Raw genomic sequence first — 11,513 nt, forward strand, 5'->3', positions numbered from 1 at the left:
ACCGGCGCTCACTAAAATCAATATGGTTGGCTTGGTGTTTAGCCTGGCCTGAAGGCGCGTACTTTTATGCGTTGTTGTTGGCACTACGCTTTGGTGTTCCTTTCATACTTGAATGACCCTTCCAGTTCCGATATAGACTAACATACAATCGGAAGAGGGAATTGAATACACAGTGTTAAATTGGGCCTTTAATTTCGTTCATATTTAAAAGACACAACATAATTTAGCGCGAAAAAAAAAAACATCTGCTAAATTGGCAAAACTTTGGCTACAGAGTGCCATGATGTTAAATGGGATAAAATACGCAAAAATATAGCTAGGATTGGCGCGAAGCGCTTAAAGACACTATTACGTGATTCTAATATTAGAAAATCATCATTTTGAAGTTATATTCTTGCAATCATGCTCGGAAAAATAGCATAGGTTTATCTATGAGGTAAATTGCCTAATTTTAATAGTCAAAAGGAGTCATGAAAATACCCCAATATGGCTAGCGAGACATCAGTTCCCGACCGCTGTTTCAGGGAAAAGGTTGCTTCAAATCAGTGGTTGGAAATTTTTTTGTCGGGCCCAAAATATAGCCTACTCACTAAAGAGCTTTTGAAGGCCCATTACGTAAAACACTGCGAGACCTTGGGCTGATCAAGTATGTTTGCTTGGGGTTGCCATAAAAATGAGGTTCTTATTTCCTGGAAGTTTCTTGCATACTACAGTCGAAAGTTGACAAGCAGCCCTTTGGTTATTCTACGCTTTATCGCAAAATACAAGTGAGCACTCTACGTTTTTGCGGCCACAAAGCTCAGTGAGGCATGTTTTGAGATCTCAGTGAGATATGTTTCGAGCAGCTAGTGCTTTCTGAACTTTAACGGGCCTTGGCGTCCTGATTACATGGGGTTTATAAGGTAAATCCAACAAATGTGCAGTTATATGCTGAACTGATTGATGGACTCGGGACAATGCGTTGTCGGAGTCAAACTCGGGACTTGAGGAAAACTATACAGAATAGTCCCGAGCCCGCAATAACAAATTCGAAACCCCCAAATGGTAAACTGTAAATTGCAAAAGTGAAATGGCGTAAAATGCTGGGAAATCGTTAACACACGTGTTTTAGGTGTCTAAGTTATACAGCCAAACACCCCTAGAACTGAATTGATTACATATCCATCTACAAAACTGAATTGATTAAATATCAATCGACAAAACAAAAACCTGAAGCAATAAGAACTGTTTTATGATATGACAGAGTTCGTAAAATATAGCAATCTCCCAGTGTGGGCCAAATGGACACAGACATAACGGTTTTCAAATGCGCGTAATACTATTGAAATTTCTGCTGAATAAACTTTATTTGCTTTTAAGAACTGTGGTGTGTTTAAGCAGCATTTTTTGTAAATGAACGTTCCGGCCGTTATCCTCGTTTTTCTGAACGCTCTTCGCTTGTTTTCCGTCTTTGTTTCCCGAGAATCATTTGTAAAAACAATGGCAGTTTTTAAAGATGGCTAGAAAGTAAGTCTTTACACATCAACTGAGCCTTTGTATGTGGAAAAGGAGCCTTGGCAAAACCTTTTTTTCCGGTTACAGGGTCCTTGTAGTTTGCGTAGACAACCTCCTTTAAACAAGTGAATCCTGCATCTGAAAAGACTTTTACGGTGTAAGCCGATGAGCATTCGGCAAAGTAATACTTGCAATTCGCTTCTCTTGCCATGTCCCATGATCTTTAGAGAAAACAAAGAGGTTTATTATCCTGTTCAATCAAGTAACGATCATAACTAAATTAATACAATTTGTCTTTATACAGTGCCACCTGATTTCTCTAACTAAATTAAGAATCTCAGTGACGTTTTCTCTGTATAAAAAGTTAATCAGATAAAATTAAGTTACCCTGTCAAAAACAAACAATCGTGTGTTGGATTTAAAATCAGGGCTGCGGAGACGAAGTCTGATTCGGAACTTGACGGAGTCGGTTTGCTTGGCAGGAGTCGTACTAGTGATTCGAGTAAGACTATAAGACTATATACCCGAGTCCTGAGTCCGACGTGCACAGTATCACATTTCGCTGTGCACAGTATCAGAGGGCGCAAACTGTTTATTGTAAAGGAGGAATAGCGAATGATGGAATATTTCCCCATCGTTTTGTGGATGGATGAATTATATGAGACCATTATGAGTGGAATGCTAATTATCCACCTTGTTTTAGTAAACAAAATGGGTGAAATACAGGCTGTAAAGTCGGAGCCTTCAGACTCGACGACATCGCGCATTTGACCTGAGTCGGTAAGGAACTCAGGTTTGTTTTTGTTGGGCGGAGTCAGACTCGGGAGTCAGACTCTGGTTATTTTTGAACCGATTCCGAAACCCTGTTTACAACATTATAAGAGCTAAAACTTTATTAATAGTAACAGCAAACTATAGGCGCACAATCACAGTCATATACTTATGTATGAGAGCTTTTGCAATCCCCAAACGAAGGTATTGGCGACGGATGCAGGCGAGTTCCCCTCTCATGTACTTGTGACCACCGGCTTTGGCTGCCAATGCGTTGTCCGGGCCGTTGGAAAGAGACTGAAGAAGCTGTCAATATCAAATGCAAACAAAGTGTACATTAGAAACAGGACAAGTGGTCGCCTTTGATTTAATGGTACTTAGTACTGAATACATATCATGTTTGGGTGTAAAATTACAGTTTTTTTTTATAGAGAAAAACATTTAACATGCATTTAAAGGGCGCACTGTAAATCGTAAAGGTGGAAATTATTGCCCTTACAGGTGGTTCACCAATTCTAACCCTAGGGCATGTTTTATGATTTCCACCCCGGGGTAGAAGTGTTTGTTCTAACCTAATGGGTTAAAAATCTGTTTTCCACCCTTTACATACCACCCTCTCAGAGGTTCTTTTCTATTAATTCCACCCAATCTAAGCTTTTCCACCCTTCACATTTCACTCCTCCTAGAGGTGCTATTCTATTAATTCCACCCAATCTAAGCTTTTCCACCCTTCACATTCCACCCCTCCTAGAGGTGCTATTCTATTAGTTACACCCAATCTTGGCTTTTCCACCTGTCACATTCCACCCCTCATCAAAGGTGGAATTAAATTCATTCCTGTCAAGCTTTACTGCACCTACAAATATACTACCCTAGTAATATTTTTTTCACCCTGAATAGAACAATTCAATTCATGCAAAGTAGATTCTGCAAATTTCTTGTACAGCATTAACAAAAGGGTTGCCTGCACAATAAGGGAGCATAAATGCACAATAAAAATTGAACAGTAATTGAAATTAGTATCCACAAGTTTGTATTAGTCATGAGCATGCAATAATAACAAATACCAAAAATATGAGCTTGTGCTAAAAATCAGGTAGGGGGCATTTTTCTCAATTACAAATTGAAGAGGTTTTACACACAAGACTATGTTATAAAAGCAAAAACGAAAGAATCGCAAACTTCTGATTCTAGTGACCACAAAAATGCTGTTCCTTGGATATTATGACAAATCATATTAAATGTTAAAGTTTCATTAATAAAATAAGCACAATATTTGAATAAATATCCGTTAGTTAAATGACATGATGAGAACATAATATGTTATGCTTGTTTAAATAAACTTATTCTAATGGTTTATACTTCGTTTACACCAGAAGAGCGTTTTGTATCTATTGATATGTTGCCTGGTGGAGCTAACTCTACTTTTAAACTTATTCTAATGCCTGAAAAATACTTTTCTATGATGTCATGGGAATAACTTAACCACTCATAGTAACAACATTAAACAGAAAATTAACGAATAACAACTAACATGAAAGTATCTGATAAGTATAAATAGTTGGTAAAAAAAAAACTAATTCAAGAAAAAGTGCATGCATTTTCCACCCGATCCGTTAGAAATTAGTGCATTTCTAAGCAAAAAGGTCTACGACAATTAGTGCATCCAAAGCAGGGGCGAGCAACGTACTGCCCGCGGGCCGGAGGAATGTTGAGCGGCCCGCAGACAGTTCCGGCCTTAAATGATATTGTGGCCGGCGGCCACATTTAGCCATATTTCGCTACTAAAATCATTATACTTATGATGCTTATCTTATAACATCAAATTCCAAACAAACTGATTTTGGGTTTACTAAGTTTTGCACTTAGTTTATTCTTCAAGTCGGGAAGTAATCAGTATGTTTAATGTGCAATGTTATTGTGGCTGTGTTTAAATAATACAACTTTAGCCGCAATTATGCGACAAAACATGCAAGATTTGGCAGTACTTAATCCGGCCCGCCAAGTACTTCATTTTCCCATATCTGGCCCGCCAACCGGAGAAGTTGCCTGCCCCTGATCCAAAGGATCATAAAGTCCGACTTTTAGACTTTGAGGTCTCTGACAATGCACTAATTTGATTTAACAATGTGCTTAAGATTAAGTTTAATAATACTTGACCCACCTAAACCCAAACGCTAACCAGCACCCTAACCAAAATAATGTGCGCTGAATTAATAATTATATAATAGCTTTAGGCAATTTTGAGCGAATATTTTCAATTTATCTACGCCGGGAGTTTACCTAAAGGTCCAAATTAGTGCATTGCCATGACCTCAAGGTCTAAAAGTCTAGACTTTTCTGCCATTGGATGCCCTAATTGTCGTAGATCTTTTTGCTTAGAAATGCACTAATTTCTAACGGATCGGGTGCATTCTCTTATTACCTCATTTTTGAACAAACAATGTATGCCTAAATGGGTTTTAAGTTTTCTTTGAGGTAAATTTTTTAACCACCAATTTATACTTGTCGGACATAGCATTACATATCAAATGCAATTTACAGGCTATTAATAACACAAAGAACACTATTTTCAATTTTGACATCTTTTAACCTTAGTATGTATCCACATAAAAAAGATAGAGTGCGAGAACATTCTGGTGGTATTACAATATTAAATACCCAATAAGCAGCAATAAGTGTTGCAATGGCATGAATAAAATTACAACCTACAGAAATGTAGCTTCCGTCAACATGTATCTCAATAATTTTTTTGATTTTATCAACTTTAATGACAGGATATGGTGATGTTACTTCCTACAAAAGTACAATTATACAGGTTAACCAAAATTGTTTAATTTATTAAAAATCTCTTAGAAATGAAAAATTAACATAACTATGCACTTCAAGACATTTGCATCGATGATTATTGTAAGTTTAAAACAACAATTTATTAAATTCTTTGCAAAACTGTAAATCTTACCTTATCAACCAAAAAAAAATGATGAAGTTTTTCCTTAAAGACCAAGGGTACAAGTAAAATCCATGCAGAGTCATGTAGGTCTACAACAAAAACATTTGTACATTATTTTGTTATTTAGTCATGTTAATCCTAAATATTCAGTTAACTCATGAATAGGGATGTTCATTACTTGCTGGTGACCTTTGCCTAGTCGTTATCTAGTATAAACCGTGCATGCTTCTGGCATAAACCCAAACATTCTTGCAAAATTTAAAACATTCTTTTGTAAAAGATAAAGTTTGTTAAAACCAAGTTACTGGAAATAAATCAGACTAGCATATGATCCCACAAAATATATTTTGTTAACTTTTTTTTGAGAAATAAAGACAAGTTTACATTTATCCAGAGTACTGTTAGAGTGCAGTGTCATTTTAGTAACTGAGTAAAAACTAAAAGGATTCTTTCCAAATGTAATAAAACAAACTTAAAAGCCAAAAATTACAATTGACTAGACAATGTAAAATTAAAAAATAGATTTACCGGCAATACTCTCATATGATGCTGGAACTTTGTTCCAAGGAACACGTCCCTTTAAGTTTAGTAATTTTTGTTCCAATATCAACTGGTTTTGTACATTTTGTGGTTTCATCAATCATAAATAACTAACAACTTTTTTAATTCTACAGGGTATATTGCATTTCAATAAGGGTTATATTTAGAGTTAACATTAGCCCACTACTTATTTTAAGTCGCAAATTCACGCTTGTGCAACTGGTACAACGAATTAACAAGCACATCACACACGGTAAACCCTACGCATTTAATATACGGCTTCAAAGTCCTATTTAATATTGAGGCAAACCGTGGTCTCTATAATGGTTAGAGGAATAGGTGTTTTGCTAAGCATTGAATTTCTTTAATATATTTCTTATGGGAGATGTTTCGCTGTAGATATGTCATAACAAAAATCACTATTAAGTGGTTTATATGGGCCAATTAAAGTGGATAAAAAATCTAACCACATAACATGCCTTGCAAAACATTAGTGTGATAAAGATGTCTCTCTATAACTTTTTGTTTTTGCCCCTTTTTATTTTTAGAGTTAGATTACCATAGCAGAGTATAAATTGCTTAATGTACGCAGTTAGAGGGACCAATCTGTTTTTTTAGCGAATTGCTTAACATGCGATTTTCCGATAAAATGACTTAAGAAAATAGCAATGGAAATTCACAGACAGCATGCAGGCATTTTTGACAAGTGCAAATTTTAATCTTGGCCAACCCTGTGATTGCTATATAGTTGGGAATTCAACCATAATATAACATTTAGTAATAAAACAGCAATAGATGGCAAAACAATTTGCTAACATTTTCAACACAAATGACTGTTTGAAGGAATTAAATGCAAAAATGATCCTACTTTCAACATCTCAAACTATTATAAGGTATTATTCCAATTATAATTAAAATATAAAAAAAATAACGATATATCGGTTTACCGATATCGGCCAATATTTGACTTCTAACGATATCGGTAAATTTAGGCCGAGCGGTGATTAGGCGGTTGCGGCAATAAGCACCAACGTGTTTTTAATGCCAGGTGAAATGTTGCCTATGTAACATTGCAGGAAATCACGCTATTCGTTTTATGATATTTGTTTACTGAGATTTCGAAGGGGGGGTGTCAAGACTTCTAGATCCCCCCCCCCCCCCACGCTACGCCCCTGAGTACAAGAATATGATACAATTTTTCCTGTAGAACAAACAACTTACCCATTTTTGGATTAAAAAATTGGGTTTTAGCATCACGCCAAGTTAATATGCAAAATGATAGTTTATTAATCAATAAATATATATATATAAACTAAAACATTATTTGGATTTTATTTTTAAATAATTCAAGTTTTGAACATTTCCCCGGTATATAAAAAAATCGGTATCATTATCGGCTATCGGTTGATAAAAATTGTTAAAAATTAAGTATCGGTCAAAAAAGTGATATCAGTCTATTTCTATTAAAATACACCTAGAACAAAAAACACAACTAATAAATAGGCAGAAAACCCTTTTTACATACCCATTTTGAAATCCTCAGGATAGGAAAAGTTTGTAGAACTTCATTAAGTGTAGATCTAACAATAAAATTTCTCCTCCATTGTTTTGTGCGCTCCAGCCTGTCTTTAATTAGTTCCTCGTCCAGGTTTGATTTGTTTACTTCTTTCTTGATAGCGGCAATGTGAATTTTAATGCTATCATCATCTTCAAAAACTTCCACCTATAAAATAAACATTTAAAGCTTTATTTAAAGTCTTGTAGAACAATGAACAATCATAATCTAATTCCCTCTGTCACCAACATTTTTTCATCAAGGGCCGGATACTACGGATAGCTGTAATGCCTGATACTCACTGGCCAGATAACTGAAGGAATACACTTGTGTGCCGGATATAAAGTTTAATGACAAACTTTGTGAACTTGATTATTGTAAAAAAGGCAAAAAAACTAACTGTTTAACAAAAGCTAAGTGAAACCCTGAAAAATTACAAATAAAATTGAAATTGTTAAATGTAACTCTGACAAAATAAATAAGATTTACATCTGTGGTCTGAGAAGTTTTCATTCTTTTAATTTCTTTATTTTCAGTGCTGTCAGCCTTTCTTTTTGTTGGATGTCCATATTTCTTCCTCATCTCCATAACATAGTCATTTTCGGCTAAACTTCTGTGACTATCTTTAAATCTAGTTCTGAGTTTTTTTAGCCATGTCGTCTATAAAAAGTAGTCATGTTATCACACAAACATTTGTGTTTAATAATGATTTTAAACTTACAAAATAGCACCCTGTGGTTGAAAACCTGTCTGCTAAGACAGGATATTCTCTAATAAGAGTTTGGCATACTTCCCTATACTGGTTTGGCATAGGATATCTAAACAAATAAACAATGTGGTTAGTATAATAAACTTAATTAATTGTAAAACTGATTTAAAAAACATTCCTTAATGCATACACAAAAACCTTTGCCTATTGAAATCTGGATTAAGAATTGAACTCACCTTGTAAATTGGCTCATGTCCTCAAATAATACAGTTACAATGCTTCGTCTAATTTTATCACCAACGTAGGGTAATGACCCCTGTTCAACAGCAGTTAATTCTTGCTTTATGATGTTTGGCAAATTAGGCATCTTGTAAATAGTTGGCCATTTTTTATTTGTTTCTGGAGTGGATGTTTCATCAGATAGTGAGAGTGTCTCACTATGGTCCAGATCAGAACTATCAATAATTTCAACAGTGTCACTCTCACTATCTGATTTTGCAGACGTTGAAGGCATGTCCTCATCGTGGGTTTCGGGTTTTGTCGAAATAATTTTTAGCTTTCCAGATGTAATGTTGCTATTAAAGTCAACCCAATCATCAAAATCCTTTACATAATATTGAATAGTAAAATGCTGTATATTAAAGGAGTGCGAAATTTCCCAGTAGATGTCTTCAGGTGTTTCCACAGTTAAAATTTTCTTAGAAAGGTTATGTGTCAAATGGTATACACATTTACCTAGATAATCCATACTGTCAACTGTAGAATCCATTTAACCTATGTTACGACGCCTTAAATATTCCAAAATATTTTTTTAGCAGTTAGAAACAATATTTAGCAAGCAAATAAAGTAATTTAAAATGATCAATGCAATATATAATGCCTATAAATATTACACAATAATTTTTTAGGGCGCTGGTCTAGAATCTTACCACAGTTCTAAAATCAACGCACAAAATTTGAGTTAGGATGCGGGTTAGCGATTGGGTGTGGGTGGGTCAAGTATTATTATATTCTTTATTTAATAATAATACTTGACCCGCCCGAACCCAAACGTCAACCCGCACTTTAACCCAAATAATGTCCGTTGTGGCAGGATTCTAGACCAGTGCTTTTTTTGGCAGTCGGGAACATCAATTAGCAAGCGCACAAACCAATTTAAGATGAGCATTTTAATCTATAATGGCTATCAATAGTACACAATAAATTTCTTGGCAGTTAGGAACATTAGTTAGCAGGCAAATAAACCAATTTAACATAAGCAGTGCCACTAATTCTGTACATATCAATCGGACTACACAGTTCATCTCTAACCTAAGAAAAATGAAATGTATGTAAAGATTCAAAAACTTTGTGGCAACCCTGATGACTAAACTAATTTATTTCGACCCTTGCAAATTAACCGGCACTGGTCTAGAATGCTACCTCATATAGACGAACCTGTCCAAACGCCAAGTTGTCATTAATTTCAAACATTATGTGATATACAGTTTGGTATAACATCCAGCCAAATTATAACATACCAAAACTAAAACGACGACACAAAAATGTGTTTTCACTGTTGAACTACGCCAATTGCCCCTGAATTTCAGCATTGCTGTTCCCATTTCCCAGCCGTTCAAGTATATTCATTGAAAACTTACCATTTAACAAAATAAAAAATATTAGGGCAATTGTACTACCAACCGTTATGTTGTAATAATATTCAAGAAGTTTTTATAACTTACTACTAAAACCTAATTTAAAACATTTTTTGATAAAAAAACTTATCATTTAAAAGAGTTAAAATAATTATCTTAAATTCTATAACGAAACCGATTTAATGCAAAAGTGTCAAGTATATTAATAAACGAACGCCTGTGTTTATATTACGAATAAAAATTATTTAACACTTGTAAACAAATACATTCGTACCATTTTCCAAACACGGCAACTTATACAATATACAAGGGTGGAATATGTTGTAGGGGTGTTTAAAACAAAACACCTTTAGTGAGGCATTAATGGTATATTCCACCCTGTCGTGCAACTATGGAGGGGTGTAAAATGCCTTAATCCGCCATTATGGGCAGAACGTACAAGTAAACACCCGCCGAAGATGGGTGGAAAATAATCCACCCCATGCTATTCCACCTTTACGATTTACAGTGCGCACCCGTTTTTGTAGTTAGTTTTATGTTGGTCTTTCAATTTAAAATAGTTCGAAGGTTAACTTGTTTTTTGAACACTAAAAACTTATACCGTTAGAACAGCGAGTTTATAATCAGAATGTGGTGTCCAATGCAAAAAACAAAACTATAAACATGTTGAAAAAATACAACAAGCATCTTGAAACTTCTCCACAGATTCACAATCCGAACAATACAATACAAAAACGAAAACAACGTCCAACCTCATATACGTCACAACTTATAACCATTACAAACGTTAATACAGCAGAGCTTACCCGAAATATAGGAGCCATCATGGGGGGCAAAGTATGTTTCCGTTTCTTCGGTATACTTGCTCCAAAATGGGGCCCCGATGCAAGAAGAAATGCACATATCTTTTTTGTCTCACTGTCATATGCGCATATGCAGTTGCCGTCTTCCATGTAGATCTGTGATATATCACCGGTTTGTACATGATTAAATTACAACGTGTCGACATTTTGAAATGACTTAAGTGGAAGTTAAACCATTGGCAAAATACCCAAAGTTTAAATCAAGTAATTTTCAACAAATAGCATGTTAACTCTAAGTCACAGCATTGGCATCAAACATTAACTTTAAACTTTTACAATCGGTGAACACATTTCATTTCGAAAAATATTTATCATGGAAAACATAAAAATTGTAATCAAAGAGTAAGTAAACAATTATTAAATGTAATGATTTGGCGTGAACAACCCATTTTTTACACAAACATGTATTCAATTGCAACACAGAAATTTAGATCAGGCCAGTTGGGAAAGTCTATAAGGCAGTGGTTCTCAAACTTAAAAAAAAAATAACGCAGCGGTCTTCCAGCAATTTTTTTAATTGCTCACGGTCTCTTAAAAATATACAATACACAAATAAACACAAAATAACACGTTGTTTTCAATGGTAACAATGGGGGTGCACTTGCTTCTTTGCTATGAGCTCGGCTATGTTAACCTTAGTCTAACGAATCACTTTTTTTGAGTAAAGCAATCACGAACAGTTTTAAAACCGCTACCGTACAGTCCACAGTGTCCGCACAGCATGCTTTAAAAACCTTATCCTCATTAGCACAGCGTAACACTATGACGTCACAATGGACAAAACAACTTAAAGCGTGCAATAACGTTAATGAATAACTAATCAGTTTGGTTTGGAAAAGTAAGTTGGCTGAAAATTTTATTACACAAAATATTTTTTTCTTCAGGAGTGTCGTGTTGATTTTTTGTTAGGTGCTTCGCGGTCCCAGAAAATTATCTCTCAAACCCCAAAAGGACCGCGGACCCCAGTTTGAAAACCACTGCTATAAGGCAA

The 11,513-nt window shown here is 35.0% G+C and overlaps 2 protein-coding genes across 2 annotated transcripts; both read right to left on the reverse strand.

Moving 5' to 3' along the window:
* Positions 1 to 1,215: 1,215 nt before the first annotated feature.
* Positions 1,216 to 11,513, reverse strand: LOC146140861 (uncharacterized). The gene is made up of 3 exons (XM_083392352.1): positions 10,466 to 11,513; positions 2,435 to 2,571; positions 1,216 to 1,715 (listed from the first exon to the last, which is right to left on the reverse strand). The coding sequence occupies exons 1-3, from the start codon at positions 10,610 to 10,612 to the stop codon at positions 1,490 to 1,492; spliced, it is 510 nt and encodes a 169-aa protein (XP_083248478.1). The 5' UTR covers positions 10,613 to 11,513; the 3' UTR covers positions 1,216 to 1,489.
* On the reverse strand, positions 4,804 to 8,770 carry LOC146140862 (uncharacterized). The gene is made up of 5 exons (XM_083391544.1): positions 8,259 to 8,770; positions 8,035 to 8,131; positions 7,803 to 7,973; positions 7,284 to 7,481; positions 4,804 to 5,061 (listed from the first exon to the last, which is right to left on the reverse strand). Exons 1-5 carry the CDS (start codon positions 8,768 to 8,770, stop codon positions 4,804 to 4,806), a joined length of 1,236 nt encoding a protein of 411 aa, XP_083247670.1.

This window comes from Ascidiella aspersa, chromosome 6 (genome assembly GCF_963924565.1).
Source record: "Ascidiella aspersa chromosome 6, kaAscAspe10.2, whole genome shotgun sequence".
NCBI lineage: Eukaryota > Metazoa > Chordata > Ascidiacea > Phlebobranchia > Ascidiidae > Ascidiella > Ascidiella aspersa.